Here is a 22,765-nt window from a genome sequence, read left to right as displayed (position 1 = left end):
GGCTCTGCTTTGCGGGGAGAGAACAGGAGATGTGCCTGGGCCTCCGAGGAGCTGCAGAGGGTCCATTGGGGGTCTCTGTCCTTACACCGCAGGTGGGGCCCCCCAGAGCCCGGGCCCCAAATCTCAGGCTGGGACGGAAGGCCTTGGCGATCCCTGTCCCTGGTGCAATGACCCTGAGCAAGCCCTGGGGCACCTCAGCAAGAAGCAAGGGCTGGAGTGAGACCAGGAGTGAGACCAGGAGGCGGGGCAGCGTCTTCACGTTTTAAAGAAGAAATGTTCAACTCCCCCTGGGCTCCTCCACGCAGTAGCTCATTTCACTGTAGCTCATTTCATGAGCAGATGTCAGGGACGATGGGTTCTCGGCCAAGTCCTCTGCCTCCCCTGCTCCTGCCCCTGCTCCTCTCTTTGTGCCTGAGCAGCCTGGCCTGTGTCTTCCCCTACAGCCTCTTGGCTGCGCAGTTCTCCTGAGGTGCAGGGCGGGTGCATTCCTCCCTTAGGGGACGAAGATCAATGGGAAAGCCTTCTTGGCCATTCACTGGACGTGCAGCATGACATCAGGGTTAGGGCGCCGGGCAGGGGTGGGGTGCTGCCAGATGTGGGGCTAGGCCTGGAGAGGGCTCAGTGAGCAGACAGTCCCCTTCTCAGGATGGAGGTGGGACAAGGGTGGGACAGGGGGACCCCGGGGCAGCAGACCAGCCTGTTCCTGCAGCTTCGGGCTGTGTGCCTCACTGCACCCCCCTTTGGTGGCAGCTTCTGCCTCCCAGGCAGGAGAGGGCAGGGGTCTCCCAGATTGGCAGAGCATCCCCGCCCGTGTCACATCCGGCTCCAGCCGGCATCGTGGCTCCCTGGTGGATGCAGAGCCTCTCCTTTCGTGGCACGGCCAGCGCTCCTGGCTGCTGGGGCTGGCTTCCAGCGCCTCCACCTCGCACAGGTCCTGCTCTTGACACAGCTCCGGGACTCTGACGACCAGCCACGCCCTCTGCCCGAGGCCCGTGACCACACCTCAGCACCATGCCCTCCCTGGCCACAGTGTTCCACGCCCTCACTCCTGCATCCTTTACCTAGGGCTCCTGTAACTGCCACAGAGTCGCAGGCTTAAAACGGCAGCAGGTTATTGTCTTGCGGTTCTGGAGGCGCTGGCAGGGCGGCGCTCTCCGACGCGCTGCTGGCCTGTCTGCTCCCACCACTTGTGGCTCTGTTGGCCCCGGTGCTCCTTGGCTGTGGCTTCCCTGCCCCAGTGTGCGCCTCTGTCTTCACATGCTTCTCTCTTTGTCCTTCCTCTTGTTTCTCCTAGAAGGGCGTGCATCTTGCATGCTCTGGGATCATCTCATCTCAAATTCCTTAATTTAATGACAACCTTTTCCAAATAAGGTGACATTCATAGGCTCGAGGATTAGCACGTGGGCATATCTTTCTCAGGCCACCAGAATTCACATCCCCCATGTGAACATTGCATCTACCCGTCCCACCACCCTCCAATGTTTTAACCCATCACATCATCACCTCCAAGTCCAAAACCTTATTTAAATGCCATCAGCTCAAAAACCGCCAAATCTCATCATCTAAATCATTTAAATCAGATATGGGCAAGAATCTGGGTGTGAACCATGTTGGGGCAAAATTCTTCATCTTTGGATTTTTGGAACTTGATGGCAAGTTACCTGTCAAAGTCAATGGCAGAACAGTTCTAGGCTAGGCATTTCCATCCCAACTGGAAGAAAGTGGAAGGAATAGAGGGGTTACCAGTTCCAAACAGTTTCAAAGTCTGGCAGGGAGTTTTCTAATCAGTTTCAAGGCCCAGGAATAACCTCCAGGCCCACAGCCCCACCCTCGGGATCTGCTGAAGTTCCGCTTACCACTGTGCTGCCTGTGCTAGGCTTCCTTTGCGTAAGTTTTCCTTTTTCTTGAAAGGTAGCCTGTGTTTGCAGCTGACTAGCTTTATCAACCAATTTCCTGCTTGTAGAATTTTGGAAGTTTGACAGACTTCTTTCATCTCATCCTTCTCTGTCCTCTTCAGTTCAAGCTGGCATTGTTTCTGCTGATAAAATGTCCTCAGAAACCTAGTTGGTGTCCTGTGTTTATCTTTGGGAATCACATCATTAGAAAGAGTGAGAACATCAACTGTTGACAAGGATGTAGAGTAACTGGAACTCCCATGTGTTGTTGGTGGGAGTTTAACTTGTGTCACAGGTCCTCCCTGGAGAAGGCCACTCTCCTGGCTTCTGCTGAGATGGTTGAGTGGATCCGTGAGTCTCATGCCTCAACTTCTCAGCAAGAGGTGCCTGCTCACACCCTTGGCCATCTCTCCAGAGCATGCTTTCCTAATTGTGAATCTCCTAATATATATATATATTTCAATCTGGACAGGGTGAAAATTATCCATATCATCTAGTGCTGATTCTCTTTTGATTAAAAGTTCCTCCCTTAACCTAGCTAATTTCTCTCACATTTTATTAGAAGCAGCAAGAAGAAACTAGGCTGCACTTTCAACACTTTGCTTGGAAATCTCAGGTAAATGTTTAAGTTCCATATTTACAAGTTCTGCTTTCTGGAAAACTGGAGAATTCAATTCAATTTTAAAAACTCAGTTCATCCAAGTTTTCTGCCAGTATATAACAAAAGTCACTTTTCCTCCAGTTTCCAATGTTTTGCATTTCCTTTTTTTTATTTTTTTAATATTCCATTAAAAAAATATGAGGTCCCTATATACCCCTCGCCTCACTCCTCCCCCCATAACAACAACCTCCTCCATCATCATGAGACATTCATTGCATTTGGTGAATACATCTCTGAGCACCGTTGCACCTCATGGTCAATGGTCCACATCATAGCCCACACTCTCCCACATTCCACTCAGTGGGCCATGGGAGGACATACAATGTCCGGTAACTGTCCCTGCAGCACCACCCAGGACAACTCCAAGTCCTGAAAACGCCCCCACATCTCATCTCTTCCTCCAACTCCCTACCCCCAGCAGCCACCATGGCCACTTTCTCTGCACCAATGCCACAGTTTCTTATATTACTAATCACAATAGTTCATGAACAGAATCAGTGAGTCCACTCTAATCCATACTCTATTCCTCCAGCCTGTGGACCTTAGAATGGTTGTGTCCACTCCACATCTATATCAAGAGGGGGCTTAGATTCCAGATGGATGCTGGATGAAATTCTCCTGCTTTCAGTTGCAGGCAGTCTTGGCTCCCTGGTGTGGTGGTTGACCTTCTTCACCAGAAGTGCCTTCAGCATTGACCTTTCTACCAACATTTTGTTCATGACAATACACACACACACATGTTCTCTAAGGCAAGAGGAGCTTTCTTTACTTGACCTACCACTTCCTACTGAGCCTTTACCAGAAGCACCTTGAACAACAGGTTTCCACGTTTCCTCTAATTGTCTGTTCAAGAAAAGCCATGGTCTCTACTATTGTGCATTTCAAAATGTTTCCACCCTCTACCCATCACACAATTCCAAAGCCGTTTCCAAATTTTTTGATATTTAGCATCCCAGTTCCCAGGGTCAACTTTCCTAAGAATGCCATAAAATTAATCATAAACATGGAGGCTCAAAATAACATAACTTATTGCCTCACTGTCCCGGAAGCCAGAATTCCAAAGCCAAGGTGTCCGCAGGGCCGCACTCCCTCCCGACTCTCTGGGAGAGCACTTCCTTGCCTCTCCAGCTTCTGGTGGCACCAGGTGACCCTTGCCCTGCGGCCGCATCACTCCAAGCTCTGTCTTTACATGGCTGTTTCCTCTCTGTGTCTCTCTCCTCTCTGTATTTCTTATAAGAACTCTTGACATTGAATTTAGGAGCCCTCTCAGAGCTCAGCTTTGCTTATGCTCATAGGAGGCATTACGACCCTGTGTGCCTGCTCTGTTGTGGTGTGACTCATGTTATGACAGCTGTGAGGGTCTTTGAAATCTATACATTCTTTTATCAACATACAGGGTCACATTATTGTATAAGGAGGAGTCATGGACATGTTTTTGGGTTGTCTTTATTCTTTTAATCTTAAGATTGATGTATAATGCACATAGACTAAAACATGCACATTTAAAAATGTACAGCTTGAAGATTTTCACATATTCATATACCACATAACTACCATTGAGATTAAGGACTTGTACATTTACATCATCCCAGGAGGCTCCCCAAGCCCTTTCCCACCCTCCCTAGATGCAAGCCCTTAGCTGACCTCTATCAGCTATCAGCCTGTACTTGCTCTTCATTTCAGTGGGTTCACACAGTACACAGTTGTATGCGTGGATTATGTTATTACATGTATTGATAGTTCATTTAAAAAATATATTCCAGTCTAATAAGCTCCATTTGTTCCTCTGCACTCCTGTTGATGGATATTTGCATTGCATGTTTTTGGCTATTATGAATCATGCTTTTGTAAATACCCCAGAGCATATCATTTGTGAACATAGGCATTCATTTTTCTTGGGTTAATAAGTTACTGTAGAACTGCTGAATCATAGGGTAGGCATCATAGGGTAGCTTTAAGAGGTAAATGTCAGTTTTCCAAATTGGTTGAAACAAGTTAAACTCCTACCAGCAATATATGAGAGTTCTCATTATTCTACATCTGAGTCAATAGTTGATTTTCTTCACTCTTTTAAAATTTTAGCTATCCTAGTGGGTATGTAATGGGATTTCATTGTGGTGTTAATTTGCATTTCTCTGATGAGTAATGTTGAGCACATTTGCATATGTTTATTAGTCATTTGATATCCTCTTTTGGGAAACACCTATACAAGTCTTTTCTCCTTTTAAATAAATGGGTTTTCTTATTAATGAATTTTAGGAGTACATGTATTTGGATATGAAGTCTTTCACAGAAACTGTATTGTGAATATCTTCCTTTAGTCTATAAATTGAATTTTTTCTTTCCATTTTTTACCCTCATTTGTCCATCTTTTCTTCTTTCTTTAAAATATTTATATGATACTTTAAATTTCTTGTATGCAAACTATGGCATCTGGTGCATCTCTAGACCTACTTCTGTTGCCTATTTTTCCTCTTGATTATTGATCACTTTCACTTGCAAATTTTTATAAGTTGCCCTTTTTTATTGCAGACTTCCTGTCTAAAAGAATTGAAGAGACTAAGGTTCATGACATTTTCCCTCAGAGAGGCTTCATCCTTTCTTCTGTCAGTCATTTCCTCTCATGTTGAGGGGAGGCTGATTATCTAAATCTAATCATGGACTAACTGGGTCAGGAGGGTGCCGTGACTTTAGTTAGACTCAGTCTCCCTCTGGTTTCCAATATCTGGGGCAAGACCTGTCACTGTTGGGCTTCACTCCCTCTGGCTGGACTTTGCCTTCTGAGCACCACCAGCATGTGGAGGGCTCCTCCATCCCAGCCTCCCAGCCTTCCACATCACCCACCACTCAGCAAACACTTCTTGAGAAACGCTGGGGTGCATTTGGGGCTCCTCTACAGTTCAGCCTGTTATGCTGGTGGACCTCCAGTGGCTCCTCTTTCCCCAGTGAAGTTCCTCTTCTCAGCCAGCCATGGAGATGGCACAAACCTCTGGGAATGAAAATTGCTGGCCCACTCGGATCCCTGAAACCTGTCTCTTCTCCCTCTGGAAACTTAGGTCATCCTGTCCGCTTGCTTCCGTGGGTCTCCAATGTCTTTTTTATTTTATTTATTTTTTTGATGTACTGGGGACCAGGGATTGAACCTGGGGCCTCATGTGGGAAGCTGGCACTCAACCACTGAGCCACATCAGCTTCACTGAGTTTATTTTTTCCCCTGTTCATTTGTTTTGCTTGTTGTTTGTTTTTGTTTTTTCAGGAGAACAGAACCAGGACCCTCCCATGTGGGAGGCAGGTGCTCAATCACTTGAGCCACATCTGCTCCATCCACTGTCTTCTTTTATATGATTATTTTGGGCAATTTTTTTTTGGACTGTTGCAGTGGGAATGATGACTGGCCACTTTCAACCATATCCTACCCAATAACAAGTTCCAGTTGTATTTTAATCTTTAAAATTATCTTCATGACCAACAGAATGGAAGGGAGGAAATATCATAGATGCCAATGATTCTTGTAACTTGGAAGCTGTCATTCAGTGTTCTAGTCTCTTCTAATTAGTTTCATTTGTATTTTTTGTTCCTATAATAACATCGCATTTTTATTCAGAAAATCATTTTTTGAATCACCAGGAAGTTTTGACTCTTTCACATCTTTGCGGTCTAACGGTGTAGCTAATTGCTTGGTCTTTGCAATGGAGGGATCTCAATTCAAATCCCAGCTTCCTGTCTCTATAGGCATGACCCTGGGTGAGTTATGAAGCTCCTTATGCACCTGTGAAAACAGGGTTTTGATAATTCCTACTTCCCGTGTTCGTGGGAGCTGTGATAATTCCCAGGGAGGGTTCTGCACTGTCTGGTATCTGCTTCTAATATGCAATGGAGGGACAGGCATAGCATAAACATTCCCATTCCAGGAGGGAGAAACTGGAGGGAAACAGGGGTCCTGGGTCCCAAGCAGTTCTGAAACCCGGCAGGGCAGACTCCCTCCGATCTGAGGCTTGAGAGCCGCCTGGCTTCTCCTCGTCCTCTGGCCCCGAGGGGCGGCAGCCCACCCTGTAAGGTGCTTGGGCAGTGGCCTGCGCTCCTGGAAACCCTTGGTGAAGGCCCCATCCTCTGATCCCTGGGGTGGGGGTACTCTCCCTGAACAGCAGACGCCCCCAGGAGATGCAGGGGTGGCGCCTCCCTTTCCACACACAAGGGCGGCCCGTCTTGGCCTGCGAGCCCCTGGGTCCTGACCTTGGCTTCCCTGGTCGTGCCCTTGAGGTCACTCTTCCTGCGATTCCTCCTTCTCCGTCCCTGTTTCATCGCTTCTGTTCTAACAGTCCGTAAACCTCGCTGGCTTTGCGTGTGGTGCCCACAGCTCCACGCCTGTGGACGGTGCAGCTGCCGCAGCTCCTTCCGGCATCGCTGCGTTCCCAGCCCCGACTCCCACGGAAACGGCCGCCCGGCTCCACGACCAGCCACGCCAGCCCTCATGGGGAGCCGCGTTCTGGGGCACTCGCCTCCTGGAAGCTCGCGGGGTGCCCCGACGGAGCTGTTTCCTGCCTCACCTCGGAGCACTCTATCTGGATGGGCCAGGAATTTCCCAAATTGTTAGTTGCCGGTTTTGCTGTCTTTAACAGTTCACCCTCAGTTTACCCCTTTCCTCTCTCACTCTCCGCTGCAGGGAGAAGCCAGGCTGCCTCTTCTGTAGTTAGCCTGGAAATCCCCTCAGCTGAGTATCCAGCTGCGTCACGGACAGGTTCCACTTTCAGTCCAGCATCAGAACACCGTTGTGCCAAGTTCGCTGCCACTTTGTAACAAGGATCGCCTTTCTTCGAATTTCTAATAACATGTTAATCATTTCCTATTAAGGCCTTGGAAGTAAATCTAGCACCGTATTTCTACCAGCAGTCTCGGTTTTTCTACCAAGTGTTTCCGTCTATGCTTCCTCTGCACTTCCAGAGCAAGCTTCATCGTCCGCCTGCTCAGTGGGCCCACACGCTACAGTTGACATCTCGAAATTCTCAATAATCTTTTATCAAGTGCTCAGCATCTTCACTTGCATTGAGGCCCAAAAATTATGTAGCCGGTCCTGGGTACATTTTTGATTTATTGAAACTATTCAGTTTACAAAAATAATATATGTTGTAGAATATTTAGAAAGTACAGATAAGGCATGAGAAGAAAATGAAAAATCATTGAACATTCTGTGCCCCAGAAATGAGCCTTTTTAACACTGCATTTTATGTCCACTGAGCATGCTCCTTTGCAGAGATGCAGACGAGAGCACCCTTTACGGGGTGCGTCACAGCGTGCTGTGTTTTCCACGTAGTCCACTGCTGGCACCGGCGTGTCTGCACGTGGCTCATTTATCCCGTCGTTTTCAAGGGCAGCAGCATGTTCCTTTGTGTGCCCGTCCCACAAGCTGTTTAATCCACTCTCCTTGAATATTGGCTGATTTCCTGAGGACGGAAACTTAACTGGGTCCCGGGCCGCGCACACGTTTAGGGATCTGATCAGTTGCTCTCACGACACACACGCGCCAGGACCCTGCTGCCTCCGTCAAGCCTTCGGCGCTGCCCCGCCGCGCCCTGGGCCCTGCTGCCCTGCGGCCACAGAGCTCGCCCTGGCTGAGGACAGGCCTGCGGCTCTCCCACCAGCTCACAGGCAGCCCCCCAGCCCTCCCCGCCCAGCTGGGGCGAATGGGGAGGAGCTTGCCCCTGTGGCAGATGAGACCCCTGATAGATGGGAAGGCTGCGGGTGCTCGTCGCACGGCTGGGTGGGCTCGCCAACCACACATCCGTCACAGCCACAGACACCACATCTCGCTGCGCCCGACACTGCAGGCTGGGTGGCGGCAGCAGCGGTGGCAGGGATGGCCGCGTCCCCTCCACGGCTGTGGCCCCTTCTCCTCGTCTGCTGCGCCCTCCCTCCAGGTGAGTGTCCACTGCCTGCAGGTCTCCGGGCTCCCGGGAGGCGCAGGCACCAGTCGGCACCCCTCTCCGTCACCTGGCTGCTTTGGGCACGTTTCTGCTAACTTTTTATTTCATGAAAGTCATTGATGCTGCCAAAATGAAAAATAACAACGGTAGGGGGATTTGAGTAAAGAGAGGTTTAGCTGCTTCCTCCTCGTTCTGAAGGACTGCTTCCTCATCCGCCCCGGGCCGTGTTCTTGCCCCACAGGCCTGGCCGGGGAGGACGGGGTCCTGAGTCTGCTGGGACACCCCTGCGAGGGCCTGGTCCAGGTCGAGCGCGGTGGGCAGCAGGGGCTCGTGTGCGGGGACCGCTGGGGCCTGGCGGAAGCCTCCGTGGTCTGCCGACAGCTTGGCTGCGGCGCTGTCCTGGGGATCCCCACCTACGTGCTGAGACCCCAGGAGGAGCAGTCGTCCTGGATGCAGGGGCCCGGCTGCCAGGGCTCTGAGGCCTCGCTGTGGGAGTGCTCCCTGGGCACCTGGGGGCCGCCGAGCAGCTGCGCATGCCGGTGTGTGGCGCTGGTGATCTGCTCAGGTAGGTGGGCCGGGGACCCCCGCCAGGGCCTGTGACCACGACAGCAGCCCAGAGGTTGGGGTTCGGTGGTGGTGCGCGTCTTGGCCAGGTCCCCGTGCTCGCCCCGTTCCGGGCCCTGGCGTTTCCGTCTGTCTGGGAGCAGCAGCGCTTGTCCTCTGTCCTGCTGGAGCCTGCGTGCCCTTCTCAGCCCGCATCCCCACCGCGTTTACCGTTGGTGTCTGCATTTCTCAGCTCGGCCCCCAAAGCCCTGCTTTCGCTTGTTGCTAGGGCCTCATCAGGGCACTGCCTGGGGGGTCCCCTGCACAGCCCAGCTGAGAACTGCCCACCCACCTGCGCGTGGCGGGGACCCTGCGCAGGTCACCATCCCACGGGCGGGCCTGACGCCTGGGTGCCGGGGGGCAGCAGGGGAGGCGCGACGTCTGGACTCTCCTGTGCCCCAGGTGGATACGTCCGAAGATTCCGGATGAGGGGTGGAGGCAGCCCCTGTGCCGGGATGGCCGAGATGGTGAATCCAGACAACTCCACAATGAGCTGTGAGATGTTCGAGGAGGAGGCGAATGTCTTCTGCAAGCAGCTCATGTGTGGCGCGGCTGTTCAGTGGTCCAGAGCCCACTTCGGAGGGGGCCTGGGGGGCGACGGGGGGAAGGCCTTGTCCTGCCGGGGGACGGAGTCCAGCGTTCTCAACTGCAGGTTCAACCTGAACCTTCTGGGACAGTGTAGCCTCCCGTCGCACACGGAGGTGGTGTGCTCAGGTGGGTGGCGTGTTTGCAAGACCTTGACTTTCTTATGTGAGATCGGGGGAACGTTCCCGGGGCCGCTGCCTGGGGTCTCTCCCCAGTAGATGGTGGTTGAGGTGATTCTATGGATCTCCACCGTGCGTGGTCCAGGATGGCCCGTGGAGCAGTCACCTGTGCTGCAGCACCTGGAAAACACCCCATTCTGCCCCAGAGGCTCCTAACAGCCTGTCGTGGTCCCCCTCCTGGGGCGATGGAGCTGGTGGCCACCCAGAAGAGGCTGTGGGGTTACAGGATGGCCCAGGCCCCGGGCGCACAGGGCTGAGGCTGGGGCAGCCTCATTTCCCTGGAGGGGGTGGCGAAGGGACCCGTGTCTCCCAGAGGTGAGGGGTCCCAGGGCTGGGAGTTGATGCCCCCCGATGAGTCGACTCTCAGGCATCCAGGGCTGGTGGGAGCCAGGGCCCAAGGGAGATGTCAAAGAAATGGGAGGGTCCTCCTGGCCACGCAGACCCCCGGGTCCCTGCCTCTGGGACCCCTGGCTGCGCCAGGCCAGGTGGTCCCCGGCCATCCTGCACCTGCATCCTGTGGGGCTCGAGGGCAGGGCTGGGGTCAGGCTGCTTCACCCCAAGCCAGCCTGGCCCCAGACGGGCCCTGAGGAGTGGTCCTGGGCTGCTCAATGCCTCCTTCTGTCCCAGGACACACGGAGGCCCAGCTGGTGGGCGGGGAGCACCCCTGTGCCGGGCGCCTGGAGGTGAGGCGCGGCCTGACCTGGGGCACCGTGTGTGATGCCGACCTGGACCTGGCCACGGCCCACGTCGTCTGCCGGGAGCTGCAGTGCGGCTCGGCTGTGTCCATGCCCGGGGGTGCCCACTTCGGCCGAGGCTCTGGGCTGGTGTGGACGGAGGCCTTTCGCTGCGTGGGCAATGAGTCCCTGCTGTTCGAGTGCCCACGGGGGCCCGGGCGCGAGGAGCCGTGTGGGCACAGCCGGGACGCCGGGCTCAGGTGCTCGGGGGACAGTAAGTGCCCTGGACCCAGGGTCCCCACGGTGGACACGGGCTGTGTGGGGTGGGGTCTCCAGGCCCGGGGGTCTCTGCTCTATGAGCCTGGTGGACGGTCAAGTGGGGGGTCTTGAGTCCACTGCAGTCACCATCCATCCCTGAGCCAGGGGTGAGTGCTCCCTTGGCCACATGCTGCCTGGGGACGCTGGCATCTCCTTTCCTTTCTCCCCACTTTTTGGCCTCACCTGTGCCTGGTCCCCCAGAGCTGTGGTGGCCAGTGCTGCTGTGCTGGCCTTGCTGTGGGGTCGGTCAGTGGCTGGCCCGGGCAGGTGTGTGCAGAGAACCCTGGAGCTGGTCTGGTGATGAGAACAGACCCCCAGCATCCTCCAGCTCAGGGCCTCCGGGGGCCGAGGACCTGCAGAGATCACCCCACGGCCTGGGCTCGGGGCTCTGGCCCTTTTGTGCCCCCTGCCCCCCACCAGGGTGTGGGCTCTGTACCTGGGCTCCCATTAAAGACCCTTGCTGGATGCAGAGGAAGTGTATGCTACGTGCTGGGTCTGTGGGCCAGGAGCAAGGCCGGCCCCTCTCGTCCCCCAGAGTTCCGGCTGGTCAACGGCAGCAGCGGCTGTGCAGGGCGTGTGGAGCTGCAGGTGCAGGGGGCCTGGGCGCCCCTCTGTGCCGCCCACTGGGACCTAGAAGACGCCACCGTCCTCTGCCACCAGCTCAGCTGTGGCAACGCGGTGGCCACACCCGGGGGAGGCCATTTTGGGGGAGGCGACGGTGCCATCTGGCCCGACGCGTTCCACTGTGTGGGGACGGAGCCCCATTTGTGGAGCTGCCCAGCCGGCACCCTTGGGGCCCCCCCCTGTGCCCCAGGAAACGTGGCCACTGCCATCTGCTCAGGTGGGTGCAGGGCAAGCACTGTGGGGGAGGGAACCGCTTAGGCTGGGGGTGGGCAATGGGGAGGCCAGAGGTCACTCTGGTGGACAGAGGGCAGGTGGTGAATGAAATATGGGTCAAGGAGGGTGCTCGATGTCAGGGATGAGGCAGGTGAAGGGATGCAGAGGGGAGGAGTGGACAGGGCTCTCCGGGCAGGGGCGGGGGCTCTTCGTGGACTCCCCGGTCATCCCGTCCCCTGCATCTCCCCTCCCCGCTCCCCAGGTCTCCCCGGCGCCCTGCGGCTGAGGGATGGACAGAGCCGCTGCGATGGGCGAGTGGAGATCTCCGTGGCCGGGGTGTGGGGCCGCGTCCTGGAGGAGGCCTGGGACCTGCGCGGCGCGGACGTGGCGTGCCGGCAGCTGCGGTGCGGGACCGCGGAGCGGGCGTACGACGCGCCTGCCCCGGCCCGCGGGGCCGTCCCCGTGGGGCTGAGCCGCGTGCGCTGTCTGGGCCACGAGACGCGCCTGGCCGAGTGCAACGTGTCCGCGTCCCTGCTGCTGCCGGCGGGGGCGTCGCGGGACGCGGGCGTCGTGTGCTCGGGTGAGGGCGGCTCTTTCTCCCCCCCAGCCTGCCTACCCCCCCGCCCCGCCCGCGGGCCCCGTGGCCGCCCTGACTCGCTGTCTCCCCAGGGAGCCTCCGGGTGCGGCTGGCGGCCGGGCCGGGGCGCTGCGCAGGGCGCGTGGAGGTGCACCGCGGCGGCGCGTGGGGCACCGTGTGCGACGACGGCTGGGACCTGCGCGACGCCCACGTGGTCTGCAGGCAGCTGGGCTGTGGCCGGGCCGTGGGCGCCCCGGGGTCCGCCCACTTCGGGGCGGGGTCCGGGCGCATCTGGCTGGACGAGCTGGGCTGCGGGGGCCAGGAGTCTGCGCTGTGGCAGTGCCCGTCGAGGGGCTGGGACCGGCACGACTGCAGGCACAAGGAGGACGCTGGCGCCGTCTGCTCAGGTGAGTGTACAGCGCCCACCTGCTGTCCCCATCACCGCTCCAGGCTGGAGTTCAGGCACCTGCCTCCCACCCTGAGCTGGGAGCTGTGCCTAGCCCAGAACCCCTCTGCTTGTAGAATTCCTGGACCTGAGGCTGCAGAACCGCAGCCAGCCTTGCACGGGGCGCCTGGAAGTTTTCTACAATGGAACCTGGGGGGGTGTCTGCCAGTCCCTGAGCGCTGCTTCCCTGGGGGTCCTGTGTGGGCAGCTGGGCTGTGGGCCCCATGGGCAGCTGCAGGCCGGGCCAGGGACGGGGCCACCCCCTGGGGCTCTCTGGGTGTCCTCTGTTCAGTGTCGGGACAGGCACGACACATCCCTGTGGCAGTGCCCCTCAGCTCCCTGGGACCAGCAGTCCTGCTCCCACCTGGAGGAAGCCTGGGTCTTCTGTACAGGTGAGCAGGGTTGGGGGTGGGTCTGTGTGTGTGTGGGGGGGTGTCTGTGAGGGCCTAGGGTGGGGGACAATGCTGAGCCCCCGTGTGCCCACCACGGGACTGCAGTTCGGGACCTTTTTCCTGCGTGTGTGAAAATTCCCTCTTCACTCCACCTGTTGAGCTTTGGATGGGTTTGCTCAGCAAAGGGGAGGGGCACACACTCTGAGGCACACTGGCCATGGTTCATTTGCAGTCTTACCAGACCCCTTGATTCCACCACTGTGGGAAAGTGGGGCTACTGGGTCATGTGATTATCACCTGAGGGTGTCCCATGAGACAAGCCATCAAAGAGTCTACAGAGGGAAGTGGACTTGGCCCAGTGGTTAGGGCGTCTGTCTACCACATGGGAGGTCCGCGGTTCAAACCCTGGGCCTCCTTGACCCGTGTGGAGCTGGCCCATGCGCAGTGCTGATGCGTGCAAGGAGTGCCGTGCCACACAGGGGTGTCCCCTGCATAGGGGAGCCCCACGCGCAAGGATGCATCCTGTAAGGTGAGCTGCCCAGCGCGAAAGAAAGGGCAGCCTGCCCAGGAATGGCGCCGCCCACAGGGAGAGCTGAAACAACAAGATGATGCAACAAAAAGAAACACAGTTCCCTTGCCACTGACAATAACAGAAGCGGACAAAGAAGAACACGCAGCAAATAAGACACACAGAACAGACAACTGGGGCGGGAGAAGGGGAGAAAAAAAAATCTTAAAAAAAAAAAAGAGTCTGCAGAACCCCCAGCCTCTCACTGGCACGAACTAGAGCATTCTCTTTCTTTTATAAATGGAAATTCAGTTTTTGTTGCTGTTGTTCTTTGAAGGGGGAGGAATAGAAAGAGAAAACCTAAAAAAAAAATTACAAAATTTTGAAGTGGGTGAGCCAGCATATAGACACATGGGTTTAATGTTTCCAACAGAAAAGGCAGGAGCAGCGTCTCAGGGCCCAGAGGAGTCCCTCAACTGCTCGGCCACGCAGCCCTGCCCAGGTATGAGACCTGACACTTGGAACCCTTGGATCCACCTGCCCTACACCTCCTGACTCAGCCCATTTTACAGAGGAGCGGCGGCTGCGCGTGCGCGGGGGCGAGGACCGCTGCTCCGGACGCGTGGAGCTCTGGCACGCCGGCTCCTGGGGCACCGTGTGTGACGATTCCTGGGACTTGGCCGACGCGGACGTCGTGTGCCGCCAGCTGGGCTGTGGCCGCGCCGTGAGCGCCCCGGGGGAGGCCGCCTTTGGCCCGGGCTCGGGGCCGGTGTGGCTGGACGAGGTGGGGTGCCAGGGCAGCGAGGCGTCCCTGTGGGGCTGCCCTGCGGAGCCCTGGGGACAGGCAGACTGCGCGCACAAGGAGGACGCGGGCGTGCGCTGCTCGGGTGAGTGGGCGGCCTGTGGGGCGGGGGAGGGGCCCCGGGACGGGTCCTCGGAGTATCCCGGGTTGATGAGGCTGCTGCAGGCTGCGTCGCTGCTGGGTGTTCACGGCACAGGGCTGGGAGCTCAGGTGGGGGCTGGGTGCTCACCACACAGGGCTGGGTGTTCACCACACAGGGCTGGGTGCTCACGGCACAGGGCTGGGTGCCGAGGCACAGGGCTGGGTGCTCACGGCACAGGGCTGGGTGCCGAGGCACAGGGCTGGGTGCTCAGGTGTGGGGCTGGGTGCTCACGGCACGGGGCTGGGTGCCGAGGCACAGGGCTGGGTGCTCAGGCGCGGGACTGGGTGCTCAGGGTACAGGGCTGGGCATGCAGGCACAGGGCTGGGTGCCCAGATGCAGGCTGGGTGCACCCCACCCGCCCTGAGTCTGGCTCTTTCTCCCACAGGGCCCGGGGTGAGCACAGCCTTGCCCGAGGTGTCCGGTAGGTGCCGTCCTTCTAAAGCCCGCTTCCTCCTGCCCAGGTGGCCCCAGGGGCCCTGGAGGGCTCAGCATGATGGAGGACTGGGGCCCCTGGAGGCCCAGGCCTCAGGCAGCCCCTCCTTAGACCAGCCAGCCTGAGGGTGGGGGTCCTGGTGAGGGCCGGGCTCCTTCTCTGATACAGGCCCCCATCCTCCCCTGGCTCAGCCGATTTCCCCATCTCCCTCTTGAGCCTTCCGACCTGGGCCTCCCGTATGCCCCCTAACCCCAGACCCTTCCCCCTGGGACCTCCCACCTGGGTCTCCCCCCTGCACCCTTCCTTCTCGGCCCTCCCATCCGAGTCTTCTACCTGGGTCTCCCACCGGGACCCTCCCACCTGAGTCCTCCCACCTGGCCTTCCTCCCTGGATCATTCCACCTGGGGCTTCCATCTGCCCCTCTACCTGAGGCTTTCCTCCTGGGCTCACCCACCTGGGCCTCCCACCTGGGCCTCCCACCTGGGCCTCCTGGGCCGCCCACCTGGCCCTTTCTCTCCTGAGAACGTGCAGCCTGCAGTGTCAGCACAAAGCTCCCCCACACCTCTAGGGTTTCCCTCTCCCCCAGAGAGTTGGGTCATCAAGGTGGGCCCAGGTCACAATGCCCCAGGCCCACAGTGAAGACCCCGCCTCTGGCTGTCCCCCTTGCAGGCACTGGCCAGGCCCCTCCCGCAGTCCCCAAGGCCGGGACCCTCCCTGAGACCATCTGCTTCGTCCTTGGAACCCTCCTGGGCATCGTCTCCCTGGTCCTGGGGGTTCAGTGGTGTCGCTCCAGAGAGACCTGCAGGGGTAGGTGGGCGTGTGCTGGGGTTGGTGAACATGCACTGGGGTAGGTGAGTGTGTGCTGGGGTAGGTGAGTGTGCACTGGGGTAGGTGACTGTGTGCTGGGGTATGTGGGTGTGCTCCAGGTAGCTGAGTGTGTGCTGGAGTAGGTGAGTGTGTGCTGGGGTATGTAGGTGTGTGCTGGGGTAGGTGAGTGTGCCGTGGGGTAGGTGAGTGTGTTCCAGGTAGCTGAGTGTGTCCTGGGGTAGGTGAGTGTGCACTGGGGTATGTGAGTGTGCGCTGGAGTAGGTGGGCATGTGCTGGGGTAGGTGAGTGTGTGCTGGGGTAGGTGAGCGTGTGCTGGGGTAGATGAGTGTGCACTGGGGTAGGTGGGCGTGTGCTGGGGTAGGTGATTGTGTGCTGGGGTAGGTGAGTGTGCACTGGGGTAGGTGAACCTGTGCTGGGGTAGGTGAGTGTGTTCCAGGTAGCTGATTGTGTGCTGGGGTAGGTGAGTGTGCACTGGGGTAGGTGGGCGTGTGCCGGGGTAGGCGAGTGTGTTCCAGGTAGCTGAGCATGCGCTGGAGTAGGTGGGCGTGCCAGGTAGGAGAGCTTGCACTGGGGTGCAGGGGGCCAGGTTAATGCAGGCACCTGGGGTGGACGCTGGGGAAGGGGGCAGGCTCTGATGAGACCTGGCCCCACTCGGGGCCTTTGTCCTCGTCACTGTTGCACATGCCAGTGGGTCTCTTGTCCGGGCGCCTTCTCGGTGGTCTTCCCTGGTCCCGGGCAGTGGTGGGACATGGGACCTGGCCGAGGTCTGTTCTGCTCCCGATTTGGCTGAACCAAGAGGCTCCTCAGGGCCCTGGCTCCCTGGGCGTGCGAACAGGCTCCGAGGGGCCCCGGGATCCCGCGTGGGATCTGCAGCTGGGGACACTTGGGTCCATGTGGCCAAGTCCCCCAGCACCCCCGAGCCTGGGTGTGGGGGAAGCAGTGTGCCCTCTTGGGTGGGGCAGCACTCAGGTGGGCGGTGGGCAGAGACCTCCCCCCGGGGGCTGAGCTTGGGGGGCTTCTTCAAGGTCCTGGTGTGGCTCTGCAGGCTCTGGAATGCCCAGGACCCCCTCCTTGGAGGGTGTCTATGAGGACATCGAAGCCATGCCCTGGAGGGAGAAAGATGAGGGGCCGCCGGGGGCCAGGGGCGTGGAGCTGGAGGAGGACTATGATGACGCGGGGCAGCCCGAGGACGAGCCGGTGGGCGCGGAGCTGGAGGAGGACTACGACGACGCGGGGGAGCCCCAGGACGAGCCGGTGGGCGCAGAGCAGGAGGCGGCGCTCCTGAGCCCCGAGGGTGTGTACCTGTGGGCCGCGGCCTCTGTGGCCCTCTTCCTGCTCTGCTGCACGCTGGCCGGCGGCTCTGCGCTGGACCCCACCTACATTTAAGAGTCCGACGAGTGTGTCGTGTGTCTGTCTCCCTCCATCCTTCGTCCAGCCTGAGGCTGCCCCATGGCTGTGCCCTGCAGAGGCGCTTTGCACTGCAGCCTCCGGAGAGTGGGTGGGCTGGGGGGGTCCCAGACTTTCATATTTCGGCGTCTCTCCTGGCTGCGACGTGGAGTCGTCCTTGCAGGGTCCTGCCTTGCGGCAGGAGGATGGCCCTGGGTGATTGGGGGTGGGAGGGGGCATGGGAGCTGCCGGCACTGCCTCTGCTCTCCGTGTCCACCCTGGCCGTCCCTCTGTGGCTCTGCTTTGCGTGGAGAGAGCAGGCAATGTGCCTGGGGGCTCCGAGGAGCTGCGGAGGGCCCATTGGGGGTCTCTGTCCTTACACTGCAGGTGGGGCCCCGCAGAGCCTGGGCCCCGAATCTCAGGCTGGGATGGAAGGCCTCGGCGACCCCTGTCCCTGGTGCAATGACCCTGAGCAAGCCCTGGGGGGCCTGGGCGAGAAGCAAGGGCTGGAGTGAGACCAGGAGTGAGACCAGGAGGCGGGGCAGCGTCTTCAAGTTTTTTGTTTCGTTGTTTTTGTTTGTAGGTAAAGGAAGTCATTTCATATTTAATTTTTTAAATTAATGGAGTTTGTTTTGGTTGTTTTTTTATATTTTTGGAAAAGTATAGCAGTAAGTGCATAGGGTTCTGTGCCACTTACATCTTCCCTGTTAACATTTCACGTTATTGCACGTGGTTATGATTGAAGAAGCAATAGTGATACAAATTGTTAGCTGAAGTCCCCAGTTTACATTAGGTTTATTCTTTGTGTTGTAAAGTTTATGTGTTTTGACGTAGCATGTCATGTATTCATAGTACAGGATCATGCAGAAATGTTTGTCCTAAAATCCCCCTGTTCTCTCCTGTCCCCTCAAAACTTGGAGAAGCGTTGGTCCTTTGTTTTTACCTTTTCCAGAACCTCACTTAGTTGGAATCACATATTTTGCAGCCTTTTCAGACTGACCGCTTCACTTAATAATGTGTATTTAATGCTTTTCCATGTCTTTTGTGGCTTCAGAACTAATTCCTTTTTATTGCTGAGCCATTTTCCTTTGTGTGGATGTACCATCGATTGTTTATGCATTCTCCTATCAAAGGTCATCTAAGTTGTTTTCAGGTTTTGGCAATTACAAAAAGGTGCAGTAAACATTTGTGTGCTAGTTTTTAGGTAGACATAAGTTTTCACCTCTTTGGGTAAATACCTAGAAGCGTGATTGCTGGAGTGCATGACAAGCCTGTGTTCAGCTTTGCAAGAAACCAGAAGAATATCTTCCAAAGTGGCTGCACAGTTTTCATTGCCCCCAGCAGTGAACTAGTTCTTGTTCCTTGTCCTCACCAGCATTTGGCATTGTTGGTGGTGTGGCTTTCTCCACTCTGGTCAGATGCAGGGGTGTTTAGGTGTCAGTTTGCAGTGTCTCAGTGGTGTGTGACGCTGAGCAGCTTTTCACGTGTAGTCCTGGTGGGGCAGGGTCTCCTCCCCCATTCGTGTCCACCCAGAACCTCTCAATGGGACTTTGCTCGGAAATAGGGTCTTTGCAGATGCCATCCAGTTCACATGGGGTTATTCTGGATTGGGGTGGGCTGTAAATCCAACGACTGGTGTCTGGTGTCTTTATAAGAAGGCACTTGGACACAGTCACAGAGGAGAAGGTGGTATGAAGATAAGTGGGGAGAAGACTGTGTGGTAATTGATGCAGCATCAAACCAGAAGCTGGGAGAAGCTCCCTCCAGAGCTGCGGGAGGAACCCATTCTGTGGACAACTTCATTTTGGACTTCTGCCTCCAGACCTGGGAGAGAATAAATTCCTATTTTTCTAAGCACCCAGTTTGTGGAATTTTGTAAGGCAGCCCTAAGGAATAAATGCATGCATGCTGCACATCTGTGGTGAAGTGCAGTTCAGCTCTTTTTCCCATTTTGTGGTTATTTTTCATTGTTGAGTTTTAAGATTTCTTTGTATATATGTTTTAGATACAAGCCCTTTATCAAATATGTGTTTTGCAAATGTTTTCTCCTGTCTGTGGCTGGTTTTTTTTCTTCATATTTTATTAAATTGTCTTTTTCTTTAAAAAGATACATAGATCACAAAAAATGTTACATTTAAAAATATAAGAGGTTCCCACATACCCCACTTCCCATCCCCCCACTCCTCCCACATCAACAACCTCTTTCATCATTGTGGCACATTCATTGCATTTGGTGAATACATTTTGGAGCACTGCTGCACCACATGGATAATAGTGTACATTGCAGTTCACACTCTCCCCCCAGTCCATTCTGTGGGTTATGGCAGGATATACAATGTCCAGCATCTGTCCCTGCAATGTCATTTAGGACAACTCCATGTCCTGTAAATGCCCCCACATCCGATCTCTGCATCCCTCTCCCTGCCCCCAGCAACTCCCATGGCTACTTTCTCCAGATGAATGCTATGGTTTCTTCCATTACTAGTCACAGTAGTTCTTTACTAGAATACCAGTAAGTCCACTCTAATCTATATTTTATTCCTCCATCCTGTGGACCCTGGATTGGTGATGTCCACTCCACCTCTATATCGAGAGGGGTGGAATGCTGGTATGTTATTGATGGGGGGCACATGGTTGTGAGGGAGTTCTCCAGTGGCTGGTCTTTTCATTCTGTTAACAGTGTCTTTTGCAGAGCACACGTTTTTCATTTTAGTGAAGTCCAACTTATCATATTTTCCTTTCATGGTTCGTGGTTTTGGTTTTGTATTTTAAAGCTCATTTCCAAGCCCCAGGTAACCCAGAAATTCTCTAATGTTATCTTGGAGAAGTTTTGTAGCTTACGTTTTACATGTAGGACTATGGTCCATTTTGAGTTAATATTTGTGGAAGGTAAAATGTCTGTGTGTAGATTCTTTTTTTCTTTTTTTTTTGCATGTGGATAATACCTTTTTTTTGCATATCCTAGGACCATTTGTTGAAAAGACTATTATTTAACCATTGCCTGTGTTCCTCTGTCAAAGGTCAGTGGACTGCCTTTGTGCCTTCTTCTGTGCTTGCTCTTCTGCTCGCTTTGGTTGTCTGCTCCTTTCCCAGTGTGAGGTCTTGATTATCGGACCGTTATGGAGTCTCGGAGCCAGGCAGTGTCGGTCCCTGGCGTTTGTTCTCCTTGGTTTTGTGTTGGCTGCTCCATGATGTCCACCTCTTAACATAAACTTTAGAATAAGTTTGTCCACATGCATAAAATAATGCACTAGGGTTTTTGTTTTCATTTTAAAAACAATTTATTGAGGTATATCACTCATGCATGAACATACCTAAACAATAAGTTTGTAGTAAAAGTGTGAACTTACAAAATAAACATGCATAACACATACAGGGCTCCCATACTTCACCCCATGACAAATGTCTTGCATCGCCATGAAACATTTCTAACAAATCATGAAAGGGCATCGTCAAAGTATCACTATTAGCTATTGTCCATAGCTTGCATTTAGTGTATTTACCCCCAACTTACCCCGTTCTTTTCTTTTCTTTTTTGTTCATAAACCATATAATTTATATAAAGGGTATAATCAGTGACATTTGGGATAATCACCAAGTTGTGCATTCATCACTTCAATCAATATCAGAGCATTTTCATTACTCAAAAAAAAGAAAACCAACAACAACAAAACAAACCACCATCATACCCATATATTAGCACTAGTAATTACAAATCATTTGATGTCCTTTCACCATTTCTATTCATTTGCAAACATTTACAAACAACTTTTTACCAATTCTGCACAGATTAAACCTTAGATTTCCATTCTCTAGCGACATTCTATTAACTTCATGAGTGTGCTCATCATATTTAGTTCATAATAGCATAATCATTAGTATTTGTCCTTTTGTGTTTGACTTGCTTCACTCAACATAATATCCTCCAGGGTCATCCATGTTGTCTTATGCTTCATAACTTCGTTTCTTCTTACGGTCGGATTCCATCGTGTGTATACACCACAGTTTGTTCATCCATCGGTTGATGGACATTTGGGTTGCTTTCAATTTTGGCAATTGTGAATAATGCTGCAGTGAACGTCATTGTGCAGATGTCTGTTCAAGTCACTGCTTTCAGTTCTTCTGGGTGTATACCCACTGGTGGCATTGCAGGGTCATGTGGCAAGTCTACATTAGGAACCCCGAACAGTCCTCCACAGTGGCTGCACCATTCTACATTCCTGCTAATCGTGAATAATCATTCCTATATCTCCACATCCTCTCCAACACTTTTTCTGTATTGTTAATAGTGGCCATTCTAGTAGGTGTGAAATGATATGTCATTGTAGCTTTGGTTTGCATTTCCCTAATTGCTAGTGATGTTGAACATTTTTTCATGTGTTATTTTTGCTGTTTGTATTTCTTCTTTAGAAACACATCTATTCAAGTCTTTTGCCCATTTTTAAACTGGGTCATTTGTCTTTCTATTGTTGACTGTAGGATCTCTTTATATATCATGGATATTAGACCATTGTAGGATATGTGATTTCCAAATATTTTCTCCCTGAGTAGGCTGCCTTTTTACCCTCTTCACAAAGTCCTTTGAGATGCAAGCGTTTAATTTTGAGGGGGTCCCACTCATCTATTTTTTCTTTTGTTGCCTGTGCTTTGGGTGTAAGGCTTAAGGATCCCCAACTACTACAGGGTCTAGTAGATGTTTCCCTACGGTATCTTTTAGGAGTTTTTAGTCCTGGCTTTTATGCTTAGTTCTTTGATCCATTTTGAGTTGTTTCTTGTGTAGGGAGTCAGATACAGGTCTTCTTTCATTATGGACATCCAGTTCTCCCAGCACCATTTGTTGAAGAGATTGTTCTGTCCCAGTAAAGAGGATTTGGTAGTCTTCTCAAAAATCGTTTGACCAGAACTCTCACTTTGATTCCACTGATCAATCTTTATGCCAGTATCAGGCTGTTTTGTCAACTTTAGCTTTGTGATACACTTCAAGGTCAGGAAGCATGAGTCTTCCAACCTTGCTCTTCTTTTTTAGGATGTTTTAGGCTATTTGAGACCCCTTCCCCTTCCAAATAAATTTGGTATTTGATTTTACTATTTTTTATTTCTAAATAAATTTGGAATTTTGTTTGGTATTACATTGAGTTGATAAATCAATTTGGGTAGAATTAACATATTCACAATTTTTTTCCTTCAATTTGTTAATGTGGTGTATTACATTAACTGATTTTCTTATGTTGAACCATCCTTGCATACCAGGAATGAAACCCACTTGATCATGGTATATAAATCCCCCTTGGTTGTGGTGTATAAGTCTTTAAATATGCTGTCAGATTCAATTTGCAAGTATTTTGTTGAGAATTTGTGCATCTATGTTCATTAGAGAGATTGGTCTGTAATTTTCTTTTCTTGTAGTTTCTTTATCTGGCTTTGGTGTTAGGGTGATGTTGGCTTCATAAAATGTATTGGGTAATGTTTCCTCCTTTTCAATTTTTTGGAAAAGTTTAAATATGACTGGTATTTGTTCTTCTCTAAATGTTTGGTAGAATTCACCTGTAAAGCCATTTAGTCCTGGACTTTTCTTTGTT

General features: G+C 53.8%; 1 protein-coding gene across 1 annotated transcript; it reads left to right on the top strand.

Moving 5' to 3' along the window:
* The first annotated feature begins 8,410 nt into the window (after window positions 1-8,410).
* Window positions 8,411-19,227, top strand: LOC101414892 (scavenger receptor cysteine-rich domain-containing protein SCART1-like). The gene is given in 14 exon segments (XM_071215602.1): window positions 8,411-8,471; window positions 8,719-9,042; window positions 9,483-9,794; window positions 10,472-10,792; window positions 11,372-11,677; window positions 11,936-12,282; window positions 12,284-12,403; window positions 12,405-12,657; window positions 12,773-13,087; window positions 14,029-14,097; window positions 14,168-14,482; window positions 14,925-14,960; window positions 15,642-15,779; window positions 16,846-19,227. Coding segments are annotated over 14 exon segments (3,258 nt in total). The 3' UTR covers window positions 17,187-19,227.
* The last annotated feature ends 3,538 nt before the right edge of the window (window positions 19,228-22,765 follow it).

This window comes from Dasypus novemcinctus, chromosome 6, assembly GCF_030445035.2.
Source record: "Dasypus novemcinctus isolate mDasNov1 chromosome 6, mDasNov1.1.hap2, whole genome shotgun sequence".
Taxonomy (NCBI): Eukaryota; Metazoa; Chordata; class Mammalia; order Cingulata; family Dasypodidae; genus Dasypus; species Dasypus novemcinctus.
This window is presented reverse-complemented; position numbering and strand designations above follow the sequence as displayed.